The sequence below is a fragment of the Prinia subflava genome, chromosome 12, assembly GCF_021018805.1.
Source record: "Prinia subflava isolate CZ2003 ecotype Zambia chromosome 12, Cam_Psub_1.2, whole genome shotgun sequence".
In the NCBI taxonomy this organism is placed as follows: domain Eukaryota; kingdom Metazoa; phylum Chordata; class Aves; order Passeriformes; family Cisticolidae; genus Prinia; species Prinia subflava.
Window position 1 is genome coordinate 9,679,869 of NC_086258.1, and position 25,570 is coordinate 9,705,438.

General features: G+C 41.7%; 1 protein-coding gene and 1 non-coding gene across 3 annotated transcripts; both read right to left on the reverse strand.

The window, feature by feature from the left end:
- Nucleotides 1-100: 100 nt before the first annotated feature.
- RC3H2 (ring finger and CCCH-type domains 2) lies at nt 101-25,316 on the reverse strand. 2 transcript variants are annotated; one of them, XM_063408879.1, is made up of 21 exons: nt 25,156-25,316; nt 18,090-18,386; nt 16,615-16,732; nt 15,937-16,170; nt 15,059-15,234; nt 14,730-14,930; nt 14,219-14,351; nt 13,858-13,976; nt 13,380-13,492; nt 12,506-12,814; nt 11,519-11,733; nt 10,164-10,591; nt 9,574-9,744; nt 8,903-9,058; nt 8,418-8,631; nt 8,174-8,258; nt 7,574-7,655; nt 7,293-7,427; nt 6,637-6,744; nt 6,081-6,229; nt 101-5,471 (listed from the first exon to the last, which is right to left on the reverse strand). In XM_063408879.1, exons 2-21 carry the CDS (start codon nt 18,318-18,320, stop codon nt 5,273-5,275), a joined length of 3,576 nt encoding a protein of 1,191 aa, XP_063264949.1. In that variant the 5' UTR covers nt 18,321-18,386; nt 25,156-25,316; the 3' UTR covers nt 101-5,272. The 2 variants fall into 2 exon arrangements, with proteins under 2 accessions (XP_063264949.1, XP_063264950.1); XM_063408880.1 differs by having other exon boundaries at nt 5,310-5,471; nt 6,100-6,229.
- On the reverse strand, nt 14,440-14,553 carry LOC134557368 (small nucleolar RNA SNORD90). Its single transcript, XR_010082038.1, has one exon. It is a non-coding gene; the product is annotated as a small nucleolar RNA SNORD90 (small nucleolar RNA).
- Nucleotides 25,317-25,570: the final 254 nt, after the last annotated feature.

A 25,570-nucleotide genomic window follows, 5' to 3' on the forward strand; every position in this document is an offset into this window, starting at 1 on the left:
ACAGCACCGGCTCCCGGCCCCGCTGCCCCCGCCCCGGCGTTTCTCCGTTCCCTCCGCTCCCCCTGGACCTCCCCAGCCCCCGCTGACGACAAACAGCCCGTTAAGGTGGACAAATAATTTTTATTCGTGCATGCAAATACATGTCAATACTGCAAACTTCTTCCATCGAGTCTCTCAAACACCGAACCGGGATGCTCTATCCGTGCCCAGCCAAAGCTACAACCTCTGCACGTCAGTGCTACAGCGACACACGGGCCCCGCCGGGGCCCCCCTACTCTAACACGAAGGGAAACATTACCATTGGGAATCAAAACCGAAATAAACGGAATAGAATTTACTCCCCCATATATCCCCATTTCATTTTACAGATTTTTTTTTTCTTTAAATTATAGTTTTAAATAGAAGCTGAGAATGCGCCATAAAAATGAGCATTAAATCCATCGTAGCGATGGTGCCTGCTTTATACATGATGGGTGTACACCATCTTTTATTTCATTTACATTTCAATCGAACAATAGATTTGCAAAGAAAATGTCTAATACAGACGTAAAAATATTCACACTAGAGCTTCACAATCGGTTGTACAATTGACAAACAGGCCTCTTTTCCCAAACTTTCCAGCTAAGCAAATTTATAAAATGTAATCAATGCAACAAGAAAAAAAAATTTTCTTTAAAACTTCCAGGGAAAAGAATACGCAGTAAACAGTATCAATGCGACAGCAGATGCTGCAAGCTAACCACAATACTTCGGAGTGGCTGTACAGTGGGTATGTGCAGTACAAATCAAAGCCACGTGTGTTGTATCACAACTACTGTATAATGTACTTGTTTGCCCAGCTAAGAAAACGCATGCATTCCCATGCCTTGGGTAACGGAGATCTACTCTGGAGAAATCCATGGGCTATGTGCAAATGACCTTGGCTTTTGGCAGTAAGAAACGCAGCCAGGCTCTGCTTTATTTCAGCTTTTACAGCAAAATCTTGAGTGATTAAAAGCTTCCACAAGCATCCTTAAATAATGGGGTGTAGAATTATGTTTGGGCATTGGGCACTTTGATTATTCAGATTTGTTTTGTCTCATCAGTGACAGTTTTGGGGATTTTTTTACCCCCTTGTCCTGCTCCCTTGCCAGCAAAGAGATGCAGGGGGATGACTACTGCCAAAGTCAGCTGTTCGTTTATACTGGGAAATTGGGTCATTTAAAAAAGCACATTTATTGTGTTCTGCTTGCAGAAGAGGTCCCTCAGTGAGAGGGAATTTCCTAACAAAGGGATTAAACTACAACATAAAAATGGACTTTTACATCCTACAGATCATCTGATCATTTCTCATTTTGTTACACTCTCAAATTCAACACCTTCCTTTAATACCAGTCTAATAATTAATGAAAAGTCTGTTCACGAATATGATCAAGGAGCTGCTGGCATACAGTGTTTATGTACAGCAACAGGTACAACTTGACAACTTGTGCTTTAAAAAAGCAAACAAAACCAATGTTTGGAACTATTCTGAGTTTAGATTGAGTTATTTTAAGCGTTCTTTCCTCAGCTGTTTCTGACCACTGTGCATTATTTTGTACCTCATCCAGCCTAGTACACTATTATACAAGAACAGCATTCAGCTCTTGAGTACAGGAGAAATGAAAATTTCAATTGAGTTATCAAAGCACTAAAACCTTCCAAATTAAGACTTCTACAAATAGCTTAATTAAGAGCTTATTTAACATAATCAGCTGTGTACAGCTGTTTTCTTTTTCCTAAATCAAACGCCAAACTTCAGTGTCCCTGTACTAGACTACCAAGAACCAACGCCAGTTTGCTTTGCAAAGAGTCTAACCTTGCCTTTGAAGGGTCTAGTATACATTCTACAAAATGCAAAATCTGCATAAACACTAAGATTCATTTCTTGTCACCTGTTTACAGGAACAAAGTATCAGTAGCAGGGCGATCACTCTGCTCTAAGTATATGTTAAGAATGTACAGATAGTCACTTTCTCACACAAGCATTCTCCCAGCACAAGCATTAGTCTCTGTTAAGACCTATGTGGGAAATGAGGCAAACCAAGGAATGAATCCAGGTAGTGAGGCAACACAATTAACTTAGATACTAATAATTCCCGTCTCTCTTGCATGTGAAATCCCTGCTGTACCCCGAACGGGGAAAAAAAATAAACCAAAACAAAAAACCAAACCAAACTAACCCAAAATGCTTGTCCAAGCAAAGCAAAAGAGCCAATCTCTTTCCCCGATCTGCTCCGGGCCTTCTTTTCTGACAGCACAGTAAATTAGGCCAAAACCTAAATGGGCATCACTGCTATTGACACACAAAGTAAGTCACTCTCTCAGTGTCAGAAAATAAGCCCTTCCATAGCCCAAAGGCACCTGATTTACAACTAACAAATGAATACATACTTGTTTGTAAAGGGTCAAGGGCTGAAACTTCAACAAAGAAGGAAGCCAGAGCCAGGCGTTCCCACCTGCAGCTGCTTCTCCCTGTCAGGGCACTGGAGGGCATTAGTTTCATGGCAAAACCACACAGTCAGTGTTAAAACTGTAAGACAAAGCTGGCATGCTGTTAAACCCCCAAATGATTCTTTTGCCTGTCATTAATAGGTTAAAAATTCAACTAGAAAACCCTAGCCTCAGTTGAGAATCAACTTTCCATATCGAGTGTATGGTCATCCTAGAGAACTGCTCTATCACGGGACCTCCTGCTGCAGACAAGAGTCTAGAGATACATTTGTTCTTAAATATGCCAAGAGCTTGGCAGGAGTATGTCAGGCTTATGTCATTTCACTGGACAAACAGGCAAATGTGTGTAAGCAGCTTATCCCAACCCCCTCCAGCAGAGCACAACCAAGTTTTTAAAATTGCCATTTTAAAATTAAAAAGTTAAGGTAAATACACAATCAATTTATGTAGTATATATTCACCCTCAGATCATGCTGAAGATGTTCTGTGGAGTTCTGGTGCACAGAGGGCTCTTTCCCTGAGGGCAAATAAGGACTTCTCAAACCTTTATATTTTCTCTATTTTTGTAACAAAATAGCAATTTAAAATTTAAAAATCTTTTAAAAAAATTACATCACCTTCAACATGGAAGATCTCACTGTTTAAATATCCATGAAAGAGACATACTTGTTTGCATATCTGTTTTGGAATTACATTGTACAGCAAATAATAGTATCTCAGAAGCATTTCAAAAGTAATATAAATTCATATTTACAGAATGGTCTTGGTATAAAATATACAACAATCATATTTATGTCTAACATTCTAAGTTAAAGTTAACATCAATAGGAAATAAGTTAAGGTGACAAAGGTGGTCTGGTTCTTGTATCCATTCACTTCACGTAGCGAGTGAAAGAAGCGTCAGTCTAACCCTAGAGTGAGGTGGCACTGGCTGGAGAAGGTACAGCAACAGCCAAAGGAAACTAAGAAAAAACTACTTGACTGTTCTTCTACATACATTCCTTGACACTGGAGTATTAAATAGATGTGTAAGATCTTCCATACTGACACCAGAATATCAAAACTAACCCTTGGATTTGCAGGTATATTTACAACATAATTATTTCATGGACAGGTTCGTTAGGAGAGATATCAAACACCAATATTTACTTAGTCTAATCAGTAACCCTCAGGGAAATGCCAACCCCCACCCCCCAGAAGCGTGCACAAAACAGTTATCAAAATCTTACCCGACCACATAGCTGTGATTTTGTAAAATAACAACTCAGACGACCAGTAACATGATCCTCTTTAAGCATTTTGCTAGCAGGAAAAGCCCTTACATGCAGTACACCTGGTGAAAGATCAGCTTGGCTTAAAATATTCCAGTACAATTTTCAGAGTAAACAACTTCACAGAAGTTAATAAAAACATAAAAAAATGTAAAACTTGTCACAAAGAAAAGTAAGAGGACAAACAAGAAGATAGTAATCATCAGGAGGGAGAGTCCTGCTTTCTTAAAAGAAAAAAAAAAAGTGGATTTTTAAGCTTGTCAAAAAAATATGCCCAGGGCTCTAGTTCATGTGTATTTATGAAAACCAATTTTCAGTTGACATGTCTAACATGATTCTCAGTCACCTCTTAACAGGGCATAAATTCATACAGTTTTCAGCACTCTGAAGGTCAGATAATGCTATCTCATTGTATTTTCAAGGTCTTTGAATATAAGTTGCCACTGAATAAACAAAAATTAAACCTGAATACAAGATCATGATTAACAACATTTAACAAAGGTAATTACAACCACCTTAAATTCCCAATATTTAGTTTAAATTAAAACAAAACAGTACAAAAAACAGCAATACCATCTTGTTAGTCAGTGCAAACACTAGATACAGGGTTTTCAAAGGAAAGCCAAGAGCACCTGATACTTTTTGCCAAGTCATCTGGATCCTATAATCTCCAAGTTGAGAACTATTAATGAAAAAAAGAACAAGAAGAAAAAAAATCCTAAAACTGCTGTTACATTAGTGCATAACCTCTCAAGATCGTTGAAAATTGTTTCATGTATAGCTTGGGGAAATCAATACCTAGTACATTAGCTGGAGGACTTAGGCACTTGATTTACTTCTGATAACTTTACTTGGACAAGTAGCCTGTGTATGTGCATCTACAGCACTAAAGCATCAACGGGGGGAATGGAAACCAAAAGCTGCAGCAAAGCACTGCCCCACAGACCTGCAAATAACGCAGCAGTGCAAAGCTAACGGCGTGAGAACCCTGTAAAAGCCTCAAGTCCAAATCTCCACCTCTCAGTCTTCCAACAGGAAACAAGACTCCATGCAAAGTTCCACAACTAAAGAAAAAGCAGCTGCAACAAGACAAAAGTTCTTCTCTCGTGAAACAAAATAGAGACAAATAAGTTAGTCTTCCTTTCACTAGATGTATCATCGTAGGATCCTGCTAGTTTAAGTAACTGAGTTGTTAGTTTTCTACAGAAGCCATTTTCAACAAGAATGGCTCAGATACCGCACCGGATTGCTACAAACTCATAAAAAGCTGCTTTAAGCTTAAGTAAAACAATGTCCAAATTCCATTCATTTGTGGAAAGTGAACGCCTTACCCTACTAAAGTAAGTTTTTTTTTTCTTCAGAATGCTAATGCGAGAGGGGCTTGAAGTATCAAAGAGTCCACAGGAAATGCATGACCCCAATATTATTTTTTTAAAAAAAATATACATTATATAATATATATTATATATATAAAAAGCTAGTGTAAATGCTTCCATGGTGTGGTCACAAGCTGGAAAGATGAATGCCTTTCAGCTGTTAACCATCCTGCCATTTGCAACAGGCTTTAAAAAGTCATTTTTATCCTCAGACATAATGTGAGCAGTTTTCAAAATGAGGCTGCCAACACTGACTGATGTGCTGATGGGCAGGCAGCTTGCATTGCTAACAGATGTTGTGATCGGCTGACTGAAGCAAGAAGTTACGGGCAGGATTGTTTTCTGCTCCTCCCTGAGGAGAAAAATAAGTTACACAAATATTAAACAAGGACATGCACAAGTATCCGGAACTGAATTGTGTGCATTAAATAAATACTGACAAACTCATTTTTAGCAACAGGCTAAACATCTTCCTCTGGAATGGTACGCTCGAGGTGTTAAAGTAGTCTGCCTCATTTTCAAAGGCCGCTTTACTCATTAAAGACTACAGAACATATAAACCTAAATTAGTGTATTTCAAAATCTACCTCTCCACGGAGATTTGTGCAAACAGTCCGCCATTTAACCTTTTGAAGTTTCTCTTAATTTCTGTTAACTATAAAAATATTCTGCATTTTTTGCTTACTGACTGTGAAAGGTATTTTGAACAGCTGTGACACGTTTCAGTGTGTACGATTACAACGATGCATACGAACAATGGTACCAGCCTGGGACTTTCAGCTTTGTGGCCTAATTCTATTTCTCAACAGGTTCTTCTCACTCCACCATGTACAAACAATGCAGGTGTCTAATCCAAGTCTGAGCAGGTACGTAGTTCATCCTTACACAATCATGCTTCCACTATTCTGATGCTTCTGTTTGTCTAACTCTGGCAGACACTGCTGTTTTGTCTAACACTCACAGAATCACAAGGTCTTCACCTAAACTTTGTCTCTTCTGTTCCAGAGATTCTTTCTGGTGCTGCTTTAGCAGATGCCCATTCTCCACGGTTGTTCCATTGAGCAGCTGATCCTCTTGGGAGCTAATCCCTAGCTGTATGTCCAGAATCTCCTACAAGAGAAAAGGAGAAATGCCCATCAACTCTGTCCCTAGCAGCTTTACATTTTCCTATTAAGTTTCACTACATTATGCTAATGGAAATGGGAGTCTGGTCATAAAACTCCTTAATTTTATGCCATACTATTGGAATGCCTGCCACATTTCACTAAAGGAAAAGCCAATTATTCAAAGATAGCTGTGAATGACAAGAGCAGCATAAACTGTGAGCTGTTTTTAACTTCACTAGCATTACCTGCCAGGTATCTGAGTGAGAAGTACAAGACTCTAAGTGCTACATAAGGGAAATGCTGGATGCCATTATCAGGACTAAATCCAAAAGCTTTGCTAACAACATGCTAATCTACAAAGACTCATGGAAAGGCCCAGTGACCTCTTTAGACCCAGATTTTTGTACTCACTTCTATCTGTTCACCTTGCCCATCAGGTTCGTCTGTGTCGAGGGCTGACAGCTCCAGTTCAATGTCTCGGTCTGGCTTTGTGTCTGCACAGTCTTCTGGATAATCAGTCTAAAAAGAATTAATATGTTCTCTAAACATCAAGTTGGCTTTTCATTGGCTTTACACAACACTGGAGTATTAAAGTGAAAACAAGACGCATTTCTAGCACACAACATTTCTACAATACAAGAGAGCTAGTCAGACAAAAATGAACTTCAAGCACAGACAACATAGGATACAAAGCTAAATCGAATCACAGAGTACTGAAACAGAGAGATAAAATGAACACTAAAGAAATTTGAGTCCATTGACAAAATGTTTAGATTTATAACACATATAAATAGACAAAAACTAGTGATTGCATGAAAATGATTGTCACATTCTTCCCACTTTGTAAATGCATGTTTGGAGCAGCAGCATAGCAGGTGCATCTGCCTAATCTCAGGGAAATAACTGAATGCAACAATGGCAACTTAACTTGCACAGAATGTGCTATAAATATGAGAGTGTTAAAAATAAGTTTCAACTCTTAGTTAAAATTCATGCGCTTCTGTATATATATATATATATATAAACACTCTCCAAATTTGTTTCATCCCAATTACCCCTTTCTTTACCTCACCATTCCTCAAATCAATTTCCTTGCTTAAAAGGTTTAAGGTAAGACGACTGCCTTCATCTAGAGAATTCCACTTCTGCTGCATGGCAAGGGCGTTTGCCTCTCTCTGAAGGAGTAAGGAGTTGCTTTTGGCCTATGGAAAGAAACAGCTCAGTTACCAAACATTACACCTAAACCATGTGCACTCAGACAGCTACACTAAGAAAATTTATTTAAAAGCACTTTACTAAACAATTTCTTCTAAATTAAAAAACCTCACAGTATAATAACTGGTCTTACCTGCTGTAATTCAATACTCAGTAGATCTCCAGTGCTGGAATGCTTTCTGTGACCAGACAAATCTGTAACTATGAACCTGTCCCTTTAAAAGAAAGAAGGCAAAACCAGGAATCAAAAACAAGTTCTCTAAATCAAACATCCCATAACTTCATTAGTCTATCAACTAGATTTTTGGACAGAAACTGGATGTGATTTAGACAATGTGTTCTTCATCTTCACTGTGGTTTGCAATACTTCAAGGCACTGTATGAAGCAAACATCCTTATTTTACACATGAGTAATATGTGGCAAAAAACCCTGAAACCAGTCAAGATTTTGACATGACAGCTTGGCAGTACCTGACTCCAGTTCTTTGATAGGTCTCTCAAGGGATACACTGCCAGTAATTGTGCACTATTAACTGCATTAAGTATTAAAGACTACACAAGTTTTAACCTAGTTTTTTCCAAGGTTTTATGCTGGATAGGTAAAAAGTCTTTTACTTTAAAATTAAGAATGTCTATTAATAGACATCCCAGATTCCCCCCACACACACTGAGGACTTTGAAGAACTGCAAGCTACAGAAAAAGCTGTGAACAGAGCTGGGAAGGAGCCCGTACCGTTCTGCGTAACGTGCTGAGGAGGCAGAATCTGAGCCATAGGCACTCCATCTTGAGTCTACAGCATTGACATAAGGGACATAATCTGCAAAAGAATTAAGACAGCATTCACTATCTTCCCTGCTCCTCAGTGGGATATACACTCTTTATTTAGCTCTTTGCATTTCACAGCTGCAGTAAGCACAAAGGGCATGAAATGCTCGTGGTGTGTATAAAGCACTAATTCCTCTCACTGAACTTTTACCTGATACACTGATGGGTTTAGTAGCACTTCCTTGGGAAGCAGTGGCCTGGATTGGATCTGTTGTGTGGTAACCTGTGCGGGATGACCTGGAGATTGCACCCCACTTGGAGATGATGGGGCCATCGCTGAACGGGATTATCGGATCTTCCTCCTTTGCCCTTCTCTGCGTTTCAAACAAATGCACTCTCCTTTTAACATCCCCACTGTCCAAATCCTGCACATTCAGGAGACACGAGATACAGGGACTCATTTGAGGTTATGTACATTCTTCAGCTGACCAGTAACTTTCTCATTATTGTTGCCTATTTAGAAAAATGGGAAAGGATATTCCAAACAACTTCAAATGAGCAGAACTACTTTAAAATACTAATAATGGAGGCTATCACCCTTTTTTTTTAAAAAAAAAGGCTGGTTTAACCAAACAGAAGACACTTCAGCATGTAAGGATCATCACACTAATGAGAGAACATGCAGAAAACCCCTACCATTAACACGGCATTGGAATTGGCAATCACATCCTTGGGCTCTGAGTCGATAGCATTTATACAAGAGCCAATAGTGCCACAAGACCACGGCGAATAGTGAGAGAGATGGTCTTCCTCAAATTTAGTTCCACTCAAATCACTGACACTCTCTGAGAACTACAGAAAAGGGAATAAATAAGCAGTGAGTAAAGAGACAGGGAATTCAGTTTTAAAATGAGAAGATAATTTAATTAAATAGCAGTGAATGTATCTCAGAAGTCAATCAAGGAGTTCCAGCCATATTCAAGACCTGACTTGGGGAAAGCATAAGCTGTTTTGTCAAATTTTAAACCAGTGCCCCGGCACTGTCAGAGGGCAAACTCTGCCATACAAATGACTGCCTGGCCTGCCAAGATGAGGGACTGGAATTTGTGTTAGTGTCAGGTTTCTTCAAGCAAATATCTACAGTAACTTAACTGAGAGGAAGCTGCGCATTTTCCTTTCATGTATTAGCCAGTGGTAAATAGAAGTACAACTGAATTGCAACATTATTAGATATTGCTTTCCTTTTTCTAGACGATTAAATTAATTTTATGGACAATAAATGGTAGGTAGAAAAACTTTACTAGAAATATTAAATGGTATCTTACAGAAACAGGAAGGGAAAACAAAGAGGTTCTTTGGCTTCCCACCTCTGTGCTGAAATCTACACTGAAGAGAGGAGAAGGTGGTGTTGGAGATGGTGTTGCCATAGGAAGGGTTGATGATACAAGAGGAGTTTTCTGTGTGTGGTACTGTGCCCACTGCTCCGGCTTCCGTCTCAGCTGCTCATCATAACCAGTCTTCAAATGACCACAAGGCTCCTAGAAAGAATAAATACAGACTGGATATCCCATCACACTCTAATCAGAAGGCAAAGACTTGCATGGGACACACTTGGATCCCCAAATTTCCTTTGGTCTGTAACCCTCCACTGACATCACTTGAAGGATCTCACAAGAATTTGTAGGCCCATGTATAACAACTCAAATCTTAGATATGCAATTAATTCAAGCAACATAAATGGGCATTAAAGAAGCAAAGGCCATCTGGTCCTGATGCAGATTACAGTGGTCAGTTTTGTAAGCCCATTTTAAGGTTAAAAACAAAACAAGAACTTTGTCCAAGTCACATGTCCCGATCACTGTAATAAACAGGTCTATGCTAATTATTTACCAACTTTCCAGTAATGACCTTCAGAACCAACTCTGCACAGAGCCTTCCCTCCCTGGCTCTCACTTACCCTTGGTAAAGGCACAGTCCTCTGCTCGTTTGGAGGTTGACAAGCCACAGAGTAATACCCATCCAGAGAGTTGTACCTCTCCCGCAACGATGTCTGATAGACAGATGAGTGCATCACATCCATGGGAGGTAAAGAATTGCTCCTGATAATATCCTCTCGTGGGTACATCTGCGGGCGCCAGATGCGCCTGCTGTCGTAGACTGGGGCGTACATTCCAGAGGGGACAGGAGGGACCGGCCCGTAGGGCTGAGGAGGAGGAGGCTGGTAGGGAGAGTTCAGGCGGTCCCGAGGGGGAAATGTGCTGTAATGGTCGGCATATGGCACGGAGGCAGGCGGGAGGGAGGACTCTGGAACGTTATTGGACCTCACAAAGCGAGGAACACACGGAGCCACGCCAGCTGGGACTGTTGGAGGTGCTGGATAATACCCTTAAAAATCAAAAAAAGGCACATTTAATGCAACCACAAATGACCCAGAACTTCACACCTTCTTCAACTGTAAACAGCATTGATAAGTACCTTTAGAGAATGAGGAGTCACACTTTACAAACCTCTTACTGACCCTACCGTGTTTCTTAAGTACCATTGCATGTAAAACAACCACATTTGCAGATGCAGTGCTGGCCCGTCACCAGCTGGACCCAGTTTGGAAAATATTGCTCCTATGTGCTGTGGTGTAACTACGTAACTGAAAACACAGGTTCTTCAGCAATTCTTTATATAGGAAGTTAAACTTGTTCTCTCTAAAATAACAATCTATACTGCTAAAAAATAAAAAAATATATGAATAACCATTTCACAATTGACTTCATGTTCTTTGAGAGGGTTGCCTGAACATCTTTACCTTTTGAGACTTGTGAATGACTCAGTGCTGTAAACCACAATTATTTGCCTGAATATAAACATGCAGAGTGGAACCTAAAAAGATAACTGGAACCTTTTGAAAACATTTGAGTGAGCACAAAGACGTGTAAGCCTCCCAGCAGAAGCAGGCTGTGCCTCTGAATCCTGCCCATGGATACGCTCACGGAGAGGCCATGGCAAGAGCAAGCCTAAATCAAAACAATTAAATGCTAACAAAGGAAAAAGTAGATGAAAGACCTTGAGGTTCAAGTTTTTCTGGAGGCTGAAGCTGCGTAACATACAGCACACAAAGGCAAGAACCACCAACAATGGGAGCAAACTGCAAGTCCCTCACATACACAGCAATTAACAAGATTAGTATTCCATTAAGTGAAGATTCAGCAGATACTTAATAAAATAGACATCAGCAAAACAGACATAAAAGTTATTTCTCATAAAAGTTATTTTTTCAGAGAGAAGTTCAGAGCTATTTTTTTTCAGTGTTTGTCTTACCTGTCTGTGGGTACTGTGGAACTTCATACGACAGCTGAGTCCTGGGATCTTGGAAATATTGAACATTATCAGAATGTGGAGGGTAGACGGGTACTCTGGGAACAAACGGGCTGGATTTTGGAGGCACAGAATTAACTTCTGTTCCAATGTTAGGAGGACCAGCTGAGGTAGCTGCTGCCTGGCTTACGGGAGTCTTGGGTGGAGAACCAATTTTACTGAAAAGGATTACCAAGAAATCATTAAGCAGATCTTCACTTATTTCACTCAGTCACCTCTTCATGCACATTCTCACGTAACATAGAAATTTGGGCCTTGTTATTTCCTTTGGAATTTTGTTTTTTATACCCCAAACTGATGCTACATTTTTGACTTTCTCCTAGGAGAACTCAAAAGTGGACATAAAGATTTTGATACCCTTTTGAGTGTATGCTGGTAAAGACAAAGACTTTGAAAAGCTGTTTAGAGACTCAGTGCTTCCTGCAAAATTATCTAAGAAGTTCCAAGTAAAAACCCCAAAACTAGAAGGTTTTGAGGAAGTGCATGCTCTGTCCATCCTTCCTGGTTTTAGGAAAAGTCAAATTTTGAGTACAATATATTGCATGTAATAACCCAATAGTATGCAATATGTATATAAATTATTTGTATGCCCTAATTTTTTATTTTTATGTAATAACCCAACAATAACTAAGATACCAGGCTGAGAACAACTGAGTCAGAGCTAAAGGGAGAGATTTACCATTTTGTCTACATTGCACATGAAACAGCTGAAACAACAGGTGCTGGCTGTGACACCCTGAACCCACAGGCTCTGTGTGACTGTACCTGCACTGCAGTGCAGGACCTCACACAGCTCTGCAGCCACTGAGCACCACCAATTACTGCAAGCCAGAACCACCTGCTGGCCACCCACAAACTCCATTTATTATTTCAGATAATCCAAAAGCAGAATATTCTGGTTAATTGTTGTGATGTAAAACAGTCCCCCACCTTTCAGGAAGTGATTCTGTGGGGGAGCCAGAGGCGTTCTGGCCGTTGGCGCCAGCCTTGCCTCCCTTCTTGGTGTTGTCCAGCGCTCTCAGGGAGGTGTCTGTGCAGCGGGGGATCAGCTGGGGAACCCCAGGCTCTAGGCTGGCTATTCCATTGGTGCTTGGCACCATCTTGCCCGTTGCCTCAGGGCTGCCTATGACAGAGATGACGTTCCCTGCCGTGGTTGAGACGGTGCTGTTCACGCCCACTTTGTTCAGAAGGGGGAAGGTCCTCACTGTCGCGCTGATTTTTTTGTTCCTTAAGCGATATCTACAAACACACCAAAGACAGGGTGGTATAAAAAGTGCTTATTGTGAAGTTTAATGGATTTGCAAAACTAGCAAAAAGAAGGGATTGAGAGGAATATGACACCAAAAAATTACAGACTTATTTTCAATGATTGGAACCCAAAATCATCTCTCCTCTTGTAAGACTCATTCTGCAGTTTTTTTGAAAATGCATTTGAGTGAAAACAGCTTCAAGAAGGCAGAGCTGCATTCTGTTCAGTAATTCAGTTCACTCCTTAATCAATTAATATGTAATTAGCATTCTCTGTTGTATGTAATGCAACCAGTCTTTGAAAGACACTGAGCTTAGACTCAGTTGCAGGAAATTTGACCTCATATGGGGTAAAATAAAAAAATAAAACTGGAATTAGTCTGCAGACATTGCTTTGCTGTATCTTTCGTTTCGTATAAAGAACTATCATGTCAAGAGTCACAAAACCCTCCAAATGAATGAATGGATGGAAGCGAAAGTTTTCAAAAGTCTCTGTAGATTACTTGGATTTAAATTAAAAGGAGAAAAAAAGAGGAAAAAAGTCTGCCACACTCACTTTTCAAGCTCTTCCTGAGAATGAGCAAATGTACAGTTTGTTCCTCTTGGACACCCCCCTTGCTGTCGAAGGTCTCGGCACATACTTGTTTTGTATTTGCTATTTGGTTGTGGCTTAAAAAAGAAAAACAAAAAAACCCAAGACATTCCTCTCACCATCTATGAGACATTCACATAAAAGTAGGCTTAAAATACAGAAAATACATCCATGGTATGTTTTTGCATTCTTAATCAGAAAAACAAGGACACTCCTTGTTAAGGGGCTAAGTTGTCCTTGTATGGATTTCACTATGGCCAGCTCTGCTGCATTCCATATTCACAAATGTCAGGTTCTTAAACTCTGAATGCAGTAAATAACAGTATCATCAATTATCCCACAGGAAAGGCCATAAATATTTCAAACCAACTGTAATTTTTCACAATTGCATCTCCCAGTAAATGCACATTAAGACATAACGCAATGATAAAAGTCTGGTTACCTGTGGAGTTTCATGGCCTTTTCTACTGTAATTCTGAATGAAATCCACCAGCCCATGGACCACAGTCTTTACAGCAACCATTGCATTTTCCAGCTGCTCCCATGTCGGAGATGCTGCATCTAAAATGATGAAAAGCAGGGTTGTCACTGTCTCAGTAATTCCAGTATCATAAATAAGAGGCATGTCTTCTATTACTTTACAACACCAAGTACTAGGACAAATCTCGGAGAGCCCTGAAGAAGAGTTAACTATGTTAATTAATGGGAATTTCAAAACCAGGAATGGAGGTTATCATCTCAATAATTTCTTTTGCTAGATATGAGGAACACCAAGGAAAGTTTAAGAAGCTTGATTTGCATACCTGGATTTGGATCTATGTTTGCCAGCAGCTCTAAATGAGGCCTCAGCCTGTTTAAGTTTGCAGGATCCCCCGTGCGCTGCAAGACAATTGTCAATTCTTGTACACTCTTAGCAAAAGACTCTGGGGATTGAAGCTGAAAATAAAGGGAACATTAGTGTGCTGCATCTTACAACTGTCAATTACTAATCTTAAAATGATATTCATGACATTGATTCCTAAATGCAATATATAGTGTCTTCAGATGGCATATAGAGAGGATCAGTGGAGAGAAATTTGATTTCTCAACTCAGAATCTGCCCTATGAAGCTTCATCATAAGACACCAAGAATTTAATTAAAGTACTTCATATGATGAATATGCTACATCAGGGAAAAAATTCAATCTAGTTTTAATTAATATTTGATGGGACTACGAACAAAAAGTTAATTCATGGAGTTCCTTGATTTTTATTGTAACATTTAATAGTCAAAACGAATCCTACAAAGATACTAAAATCATCCCTTTGACAAACCTTGTCAATAATGGATTGCATGTGTGATTTATGTGCCAGGTCTCCATAAAGAAGGGAAGACCACTGTTCTGGTGATATCCTAAGTCCTGCTTCCATGGCAATGTGAACAATTTGGGCATCGTGCTCTCTCCGCAAGGCCTCGTAACTCCGGAACTCTTCTTTAAGTTGCATCAGAGAAGAATCTTCATCCCTTTTAGTGACCTAATAAATAAATAGTAGTTTATAATAGACCTAATAGCGATGGATAAACATTCCTTCTTTAACCAAAAATGTCCATGTCCATCACAAAAACCAGTTGCACAGCACAAACCACAATAGTGGTGTTTTACCTTAAAGCATGATGCTCTATACAGTAGCTGCACAACGTGACCAATGCTTGTTTTAGAGGCCTGAGGAAATCTTGGTTCCAGCCTTTGCACAACAAAAAGTACCAGAACTTTTCTTGAGAGTGCAGAGCCATCTTCCAGTGCCAGTAATACGAGTTTCAGTGCCTCCTCTTGCATAGCTTTAACACACAAAAATGAAAGTTAAATAGATTCCAGAAAACCGCAAGGCTACTGTATTTGAACAGATAAGCAGGAGCATCTAAATCATCTTGAATTCCTTACTGCTTTTTACTTTACTAAAAAAAGCTTCTAAACTAGCAACATTTTTTAAAAGAAATATTTAGAACTACTCTAAGCACAGCAAACTTAGAATGGTACTGAAATGCTGTCAACAGTTACTGGAATCAGGAGAGGACAACTTCTGTTCTAAAGAGAAGTTCCTTGTTTCTGTGCTTGCTTTAGCTGCACTCTTAAATATGGATTTGTTTTCTATCAGAGATATAAATCATTATAAATTTCAAAAGTATGCTGGGGTTAGGCTGATTGTATTGACAGCTATTCAATTCCAATCACAGGCAGCAGAACAGCCAGCCTGCCACACTCCACTACAAACTGTGCACAGCGTGTGCTTATTGACTCCCCTTTGCCAGGATCTTTGAAATACTTCCTCCCAATTTCAAAGAACATTTAATGGAGCAGCAGGGGAAACAACCAAATACTTTAAGCCAGAAGATTTTACTACTATTTGGGGTTTTTTTCCCCCCCACTTCTCCTCTCTTCCTGGCAGACCATCCCCAACTGGACAGAAGAAATTTCAAACCATTTTTGTAAAGAAAAGGTAAAGCTAAATACATTCTGTTGCAGGTGTCCAGGTCCCTTACCTGGTCCTAGAAACTGGCACCCTCGTGCCCTGACAGCAGCCCAAAGATTGGCAGAAAGCTGCTGAGGATTCTGGTGCTGCAGGATGAGTTCTGTGACAGTTCTCTCTCCCAGTGACCGAGCTGCCCTCATGGCTCGGACGCGGCCCTCCTCCTCCACCAGCTGACAGTTCACCAGGGTCACAAGCTTCCTCTGCATGGGACGGCTCAGGGCACTCTGATTCAAGCTTGCAACACCTGCAGAGAAAGGGAGAAAAGGCAAAGCAGTGCTTCTTACCAAATTCATCCAAGTGAGGTAAAAAAAATGCCTAACAGTGTATGCCTTTCTCTAAGACTTGGATATCAGTCACAGGTACCTTCCCTTCTCTTAGGCAACTCTGGGTAATTCTTTATCAAAAAGAACTTTAATTAAAATCTTAAACTGACATCAAAGCCATCCTTTGGGGAAAGGTCAGCTTTAGTACAAAGTTAGCCCCAAGGCAGTATTATTAAATAGAGTATTTTGTAAACGCAAAATAAAAAACCACAAACAAGTGTCACAAGCGTGAATAAGCTTGTAAAGACACAAGGCAATTTTATTAGAAAAATGAGAGTATTATCTCCCTGACATTTACAATCAGTACTGAAAACCCAATGCTGTTAAAAGCAAGCTACATCAAAATCCCACTGTTCAGCACTCACCTTTTCCTCCACTTAATGGCTTTAAGTAGAGTGCCAAATCCTCAACGCATTTCTTTGCTACTTCATAATGTTTGTTCTCTCCTACATTACTCAACTTTACTGTCTGATGATCAGGTACCTAAAAAAATGCAAGGGGGAGGGAGGGGGAGAAGAATTACATCCACCTGGCTGACCTCTCTGGTGGTACCCACATCACCATTAATTACATAACACTGCAGATGTGCCCTGCTCTGAGAGCAGGGAAACACGGGACTGACACAGGGCATGTGCGTGGAATAAGGAACAACAAAAAGGGCCCAAGATGAGTATTAGGGTGATCAAAGATGGTTTTTGTTATTACTCAACACTTTAAAAACAAAAGTAGGGTAGAAAACAATAACCAAGGTCTAAAAGATGAAGAACACAAGATGTGAGAAGGTGATCAGTGTACCAGATCAGCATGATTTACTACAGACACACAAAAGAAGCTATAGGATAAAATGAACTAGCAAGAATGTAATAAAGCAAAGTTAAAAAATTATTTAAGTGTCATTTGGGCATGCTGAAATCTTCCAAGAGAAGAAGCAGGAAACTTAACTTGGTGGAAAAAACCCAAAGTAGAGTAACAAGGTCAGATAAGGAAAACAGGGGGAGTGTTAGTCATAATAAATTAATTGTTTGAAATACATTGCAAGAAGTTAGGAGAGCATGAAAATAATGGTTGTAAGATCAAGACAGTGATCTGACACATAAAAAAATGAAAGAAACACGTGAACTTGATAAACAAAACCACTCAGTGTCATTGCCAATAGCTGTGTCAAGGCATGGGATGGGACACTAAAAAGTGAAGTAACGTCCTTTTACTGCCTCACCAAGGTGTTAGAGAGAGAGTAAGATGAAAAAGCACATGAATCAGCACAAGGGGAACAGACTTATTCAATCCCCATAAAGTGCAGTACTGATTATATAATCACTGTTTTGCCACTGCTACGAGACAGCACAGGGAACATTCCTGGCCTGATCAGCCAACGTCTGCAAACCCAGCTGAAAAGCCATCATCAGGCATAAAAAACATTATACACACACACTTCTGGAACTTGGTTAAAAAGCCACTTCTAAACATACAGCATTTAGGAAGGAGATGTCTCCCAAGGTAAGATGAACGAGTGCAGTCTGCAGGTTCACTCATTCTACTGACAATTGGGACAGACTATTGGCTGTTTCCCAGTGGGGATTTTTCTCCAGTCACAGTTCAAGAGCCTTTTTAAATCAGAATTCAGGTTACAACTAGAACACATTTATTTTCACTGCCCTGATGAAGATAAAGACAGCCCTGAAATGGTGCAGTTGCTGTTAGAGTACGTATGGATTCCTAGAGAGTCCAAAGTTAAGCTATACTATTTATCTGGGCTAAAATGAGGAAGAAAGAGCAGCACACACACACTGCAACTGCTAACAACACAAAGTGGCAAAACAAAGAGCTGCTTCAGCCCTACCTGGGCTCCAACCAGCTGGAGGAGTGCAAAGTTTACAGGAAGCACGTCGATGTCTGTGTTGATGGCAGTCTGGTCAAAAGGACACGCCTTGCGATGGAGCTTGTTCAGGCAGGTCTTGCACACGGTGTGGGAGCAACCTAAGCTGATGGGTTTGTGCACATTCTCATCAAACTCATTGTAGCAGATTGGGCAGGACAGAAATTCTGTCCACTGAGCTGCCTGCACAGGCATTGTGGAAGCTGGACACTTGTTTAGCAGGCTAGCAGACCATTATTTCACTGTACTATGTTTTGGCAGCTGTAAGTGAATAACAGAGTATTTAAAACATGCTTTCCGGCAATTTACAATAATTTTTAATTAAAAAAACAGACCACATTTTCAATATTACAAAGAACAAAAACAAATGCTTATGCTGAAGTACTCAAAAACCCCAACTCTGTGTTAGTTTAACAACTGTACCAAAAAAGGCTTATGAACTAAATTAATGCAGACTACCATAAGTTTAACTTATTCCCAATAAATGGCTTTTGTTTTTTGAGGAGGGTGGTTTGAAATGTTTTTTTTATTTGAAATGACATAAAACAACACCTTCCTTCTGCAGATCTTACTCAGACTTAATCAGACACCAAACTAAACTGCGCTTTGCTTTTTTAAAAAACACATTTTCTCTTTCTGTAAAATACAAATCAACTAACAAACATCAAGAGCTATAAGAAAACACTAAAAGAAGGAGAGACTAGGTTTTAGTTTTATGATTCTCGTGTTACTTCCACCTTTTCTTGCAAGAACTGGAGCACTCAAGGGCAGTGATTGATGTGTGCAATTTTGCTTTTCATGTCTCTGCCTTATATATAACTATGTCCATGAACACACAGCAAGAAAATCTTTGATGTATGTAAAACCCAGGTATTTAGGACAAAACCTATGACAAAGGAAGCAATAACTTCAGATGGCTTCCTTATCTCTTGAAATGTCTCACTCTGTGCAGTAGTACCAAACCAATTGTTTATGTAAGTATATTTCAAAGAAAATATGGCTTTATGGAGATTGTTGCTGTATCTTATGTAAGTCACATTCCTGGAAAAGGCACCGGGCCTAGGAAGTTCATCGAAATCGCTCATCCAAGCTTTGTCATCACGATTTACATTCGGAGCTCCACCCCGAGGGAACGGCCCCACCCTGGGCTGTGATGTGCCAGTGTTGGCTCCCTAGGCAACCCACAGACCAGTTGGGTCACTTCAAGGCTATGAGCAGCTTGTTACAAATGCAAATACAAAAATGTTTTAATTACATGTTCGGCATTCTATTTTTTTACTCTGATGACAGAAAAAAGGTAATTGTTCTGAGGAAGCTGAGATCTCCCCTCTGTGCTCAAATGCAGACACCCCTTACTGTGGTTCCACTGTTGGCTGTGCTATGGTTTAATTAATGCTGAAGTACCAGACCATTGAAAGAATTACTACAAGACTAAATAGACTCCTATCTGTGGATGTATTTTATGTTAATTATGACCATCTGTTTAGAAACCCTATTTAGTACTATGAACATTCAGTGCCCTTTAAGTAACAGGATACTTGTACAAGATGTCCTTATCTCAGTGAGCTTTTCAATATTATGCAGCAATTTTTGCCTCAAACGAATTCCCATAGTAAACCACACCAAACTGGAAGCTGAAACTCTCAAAACCAGACTGCTGAGGTTACACTTCCAACATAAGCCAGAAAATTCCCATGTATTGGACAAATCAGATTTTCCTCTGGCTTCTACGAAAGCACAGTCCAAGCTCTAGCAGGGATGAACAAACCCAGTCATCTTTAACATGCTATTACTACACATGGCTTTTAACCAAGCAAATTTAAAAGCAACGCAAATAAGAATAAAGCCAAACACTGAGCCAGCGGGCCCCAAAAGATTTTTGATTCCTCTGTTAAGAATCCCACAATTTCCTTTAGCACATCTGCTTCCCCTCCAAAAGAGCTGGACAAGAGATGCACAGAACTGCAAAGCCTGTCCGTAAACACTTTCCTTAAAGCTTTTTGCAGCTACTAGAAACATTAAAATACCAACACCAACATTACTGCTGACCTAGGGCTGACAGTGGTGCCTCTTCACCTGACTGCACGACACAGGTAACAGCACAAACCAGACCACGCTGGGAGGTGTGACTGTCATGACTCACCCGGGGAAAAGTTTAAGCAGAGCTGGTGCACAGAGAACTCAACTGCTGGTCACTAACGAGCTCCTAACAAACAGTCCCTATGTCCACACTGCTCATTAATTATCTCTGGGATCTCTTGTGAGACAATACCCACGTTCGGTTTCCACAGGTGCTTCAGAGACTTGCAAGAAACCACCTCTGTGTTTACGAGCTTTTAAAATACAGTTGTTTCCCTGACCAGCATAGAAATGAACACAACAGATTCTTCAAGTGTACACCACTGGTTTTTAAAGATCTGTCTCTGGGTGTTTAATCATCCCAAATGACAGATTCTACTAAGCATGTGTTGACCTTCAGATTTCTTGACAGGAAAAAAAATCTAATTAAGCCAGCAAACAGCTGGGAAAAGCTCTCGACTCCCAAAACTTCAAGCAGCCATACAGGGAGGAATCTCCATACTTTATTGAGCCTGCCAGTTCTCCTGCCACTCTTGCACCCCAGTGTGTAGGAAAACAATCTCACATCTCCTAATTACCATGTCAACTCCTACAAAAACATAAGACAAATGTTTAATAGATTCTTGCTCCTTGTCAGAAACAATGTACTTCAGGGATGTCCTCTTGAACAACAAATTGCTCCAGCACTCTAAACTGAGCAAACAAAGGAGAAGGTAAACCAGAAATCCTTTGGATTGTTTTCAACAGGCAGTACACTCCATTAGAACAACTACCCTTGTTGTGTCTGCTCATTCTGGCAGATGTGCTAGCTCTCTCTGCATTACACAGGGTTCCTCTTCCCTGGAAAAGAAGAAACACCCTGAAAAAATCCCAAAGAAATGGCTGATACAGAAACTGGCCAAACATACGAGTTAGCAGTCTGAAAAGTCGTGCCAGTTGCTACTTAAAAGATCATTACATAGTGAAGTTACAATCAGTGTTGTAGCATTACTACCAGGAGCAATACTTCAGATGACAAACTGAAAAACGTACAGGAGGACTAAGTTCAGAAATCATGTAATAACAAAAACCAGTACAGCTGAGTAATTTTGTGTTTTTAAAATGGAAGTATTTTCCTATTGCAGTAATGGCTGCAATGGATCAGAGTAACAATGATAACTGACTGATTTTCTCATTTTAGACCAGAATGTCTGATGAAATTGGAAGGTGGGGTGGAAGGCAAGTTTCACCCCTTATTCAAATAAAGGTTGAAGGCTTAATTCAGTTCCCCCACAGCATCAGCTCTGCTCAGGCTGACTCCATCAGGTCCCTTGTGGGCCGTAGGCAAAGACAAATAAGCAGAGCTTGGGTGAGAATGAGACATGGAATAATTCTGTCAGTGCTGAACAAAGGGAAGGCTTCTTACAGATGAAGGAAACACTTGGAAAACTTGTGAAATTATACGGCATTTTCACAACTGAGGTTCAATTACAATCCTACTGTGGATTTAAGCCTAAATCCTAGAATTCAACTGATTTTTAATCACTAAATTAAGGAGTTCTTGATATTGAACTGCTCTTAATGCTTACTGCAGAGATCACGGTATTTCCTTTCCTTTTTAAAAGTGACCTCCATTAAAATTTTTCATTTATGCAGATTAGTGGTTGGTTTGCACTACAAGGAGGCAGCTTTTTCAAGCTTTCCTTCCTAAGTTATGTAGCTCCTGAAAGCATCCTGACTGGGTCAAAAACTTACATATCACATAATATAATTATCAGTATTAACGTATTCTTTGGAAGGGCTACAATCTTTTATTTAATTGCTCTTTAACAGCCATCATCCAGAGATCTAAAAAACTGGCTTCATTAAAGGCTTAGGGAAGAGCCATCCCCGTAACAGCTTTGCATCATTCAGCTATGATGGCTTGAAATTAAAGTAAATCCTCTTCACTGAGCACACTTGCTTATTTCTACACTTCAGAATATCTGTCACACGCAAATCTCTTTACATCATGTGACAATTCTATATGTAAAGTCTTTAATGACCATTAAATACAGTATTTCAACACAATTCTTTCACTGAACATTAATGCTCTTGTAAGTCTCTGCAGCCCAATTCAGGTTCCAGGAAAGTCACCACGATAAATCCTAGGGACGTTGAGAACCAGAGAGAATCTCAGGTAGGAAGGGACACATTGTGTCCAGCTCTGCTCCTCGCAGGAGTCCAGGAGCACTGTGCACACACTCCCGGAGCTCTGGCACACTTGGTGCCACTACCACTTCCCTGGGGAGCCTGTTCCACGCCTGGCTGCCCTCTGGGGGAAGAGCCTTGTACCAATGTCCAACCTGAACTTCCCGATAGCTTCACTCCATTTCCTGTGTCCTAAATACAGATCTGAACATTTACATTTACGTTTTGCTGAAGCACCTATGAGATTCTCTTGTTAACTGGTTAAAAAAATCAAAGCTTGAATCCCCTCTGCCTCCTTAAAACGTGGCTGAAGAGTAACTCCTGTCAACAGGGGTATAATATAAATTTATGCTCGTGGTTGCTCAGTGCCTGCCAAAGTTCACTCAGTTCAGGGTTAACCCTCCCCAAAGCAACACCAGAGTCAGGGCATCCTCAGCACTTCACACCTGCTCCTCCCTGCTCAACCCTTGCCGCCACAAATCACGTTAGCAGATTTTCAGAGTTTCCTAAGTCCTTATGTAATGCCACTGTGGGTTTTTCCTTGTGTTTCATAGGTGTCCCTGAAAGGAGAGCCTGTCCTTGCCACCAGCCCGATACCAACTCAGCTGCTGTGACAGTATTGACTTTTCAGGACTAACTGAAGGGCAAATAAATGCATTTTTTTTGCCACCCAAATCAGTTGAACTCTCTCTGAAGGCAGAGAAAGGAAATCCATGTCTAAGCAGATCTACTTTGACACAGTTACTCCAAGAAGAGATACAGTGTAGAACTCCTAACTTTTTGGTAATGTTTTCAGTGAATAAGGACTCCCATGTATGGTTTAGCTCTCCAAGCTTTTTTCTTTTTTTTTTTTTACATGACCTCCACGTTTAAACTGCATTTTTTTAGATGAGAAATTCTGTATTTTAATATTTTTAAACAATTTTAATGAATACCAATTCTATTCTGAGATGTAGACAAGAAAACATAGGACTCCATAGGAGCTGGAAAGCCTTTTTAAAGGTTGTACAGAATGACTTAAGATGCTCCCAGACAATTTTTTCCTTTCCTTAGGGTTGTCCAGTCAGCAAGGGGAGACCCTGTACATTCATCTCATTAGGGTATATAAAATATCACCAAACTAAATGTAACATACTCCTAACAAATGCAATCAGCTATTACCATCTGGATATTGTAAATATTTTATCTATTTTAAAGCAAAAAGCCTTAAATAAACGAGATCAACACTCAAGCCCAGAAGTTCACTTTGAGATACCTAAAGCACTGACACCAACGTTTGTTAGAATTTCGTATTTTTGAGGGAAATGGCCACAACCTCAAAACAAGACAGAAATACAAGTTAATAAAACCAGCTTTTCTTGGGGAAGGCTTTGCTTACAATGCATGAACAAGAAAAAAATTATTAAAAAGGCCCGAAGGTCTTGGGAAAGTGATTCAGTACAAAAACGAGGACTTCAGTGTTTCATGGAATAATACTTATACCAGCAACAGAAGTTTCAATTTCTAGTATTTCCACAGATGTTTAAGACAGACCAAAGGTCAAATAATAATATTTTAATTCAGAAGGATACAGCTGTACTGTTGCTTCTCATTTAAGATTAGATTTTTTTTCTGCCACAATTGCAAATTTATACCCTTGTAATCCACAGGTCTGTCTTTAATTTTAGTTTCATTAAGATATACCTATAATGGCCGTGAGAGAACAACCACAAGAGAAGCTACAGAACTACAATTAAACCCAAACAAAATTCTAAGTTTGCATGGAAATGAAACAGGTCTAGATCAGAAATTCTCCTGATTGCCTGATTAAACTTTGCCATTATTTTCTCTCGTTACAGATCCATGCCATTCCGCTCTGAACCCTAGATGAACTGAGCACTCATCACTCTCCCACCACTCCGCTGCCCTTCCTGTGCTTTGTGCTGACTCCTACACTTATCTGGAAACCCTCCGTGCACCTCGAGCATCAGCAGAACCGGGACACGCTTTTCCTGCTCAGTTGCTCTGTGTTTTTTTGTTTAAGACACTTAAAACACGACACGGTGGGTGCAGTCCTAGGGCCTGTCTCCCACCACGACTCTCCTCCACCATGACCCGAACGCACAGCTCCATGAGTATTCCACACGGAGAACATCCACGGCTCCGGTGCGACTCTCCCGGGGCCGGGGGCAGCTCAGCGCGGACCGCTCGGTGCTGCGGCTCCCCGAGGGGCTGCCGCGGAGGGGACCGGGAGCTCCTGCCCCGTTCCCCCGGTGCCGGGAACGCCGGGCGGCCCCGCCAGTGCCCCGCGGCTTCGCCCCGTCCGCAGGCCGCTGTCAGCCGCACCCGAGCCCGGCCCCGCGCCCGCACCAGGCCCGGCCGCCGCTCCAAGGCCCGGGCCCGACTCTCGTTCCTGGGCCCGGCTCCCGCACCCGGGCCGGCTCCAGCTCCCGGGCCCGGGCCCGGGCCTGGCTTCCCGCTCCCGCTGCCCGGCCCTGCTCCCGCCGTCATTTCGGAGCCGCCACCAAATGGCTGCCCGGCTCCCCGGGCCGGCCCCGCGGCCTGGCGGGGCCCGCCGGGCGCCGACACCCCTGCGGTCCCCGAGGGGCCGCAAGGGACGGGCTCAGCCCGACACCGCTCCCGCCCGGCTCCCGCAGCGCCGGGAGGCAGAGGAAGGACCGGGGTGGGGGATGTGGGGGGGGGCGGGCGGGGCCCCGGCGGGTCAGCGCGTCCCCCGCGGCGGCCGCCCCCGCCCAGCGCAGCCCGGCCCGACCCGAGCGGTGCGGTCCGGTCCGGTCCGTACCTGCTGGGCGGGGGCGGCGGCCGGAGCGCGGTCGGGCGGTGCCGGCCTCACGCGCCATGGGGCGGGCGCGCGGCCCGGCGGAGGCAGCGGCGGGAGCCCCGGCGGCGCCGCCTCATCGCGCTGACAGCGGCACCGCCGCCACGCCCCGCCACGCCGCTCTCGCGAGACCCGCGCGCCGCCCGCCCACGTGACCGCGCGGAGGGCGGGCGGGCGGGAGGGAGTTACCATAGAGACGGCGGTGCGGGCCGCACGGGCCTCGCCGCCAGGGGGAAGCGGGGATCATAGAGACGGCGTGACAGAGCGGCCGCCAGCGCCACCAGCGCCCCCTTGTGGCGCGCCTCGGCCAGAGCCGCCTCAGCGATTCCTCGGTGCGCAGCATTCGCCTCTGGCGTAGATTAATTGTCCTTTTGAATTT

What these genes read in the sequence shown, in the direction of transcription:
- RC3H2 (XM_063408879.1), bottom strand. Translation starts at nt 18,320, where the DNA reads ATGCCTGTGCAGGCAGCTCAGTGGACAGAATTTCTGTCCTGCCCAATC. An exon ending in GTGCCAGTTTCTAGGACCAG is followed by an intron (nt 15,235 to 15,936) that starts GTAAGGGACCTG and finishes TGTGTGTTAAAG; the next exon opens with CTATGCAAGAGGAGGCACTG. An exon ending in GGCAAGGTGAACAGATAGAA is followed by an intron (nt 6,230 to 6,636) that starts GTGAGTACAAAA and finishes TTTCTCTTGTAG; the next exon opens with GAGATTCTGGACATACAGCT.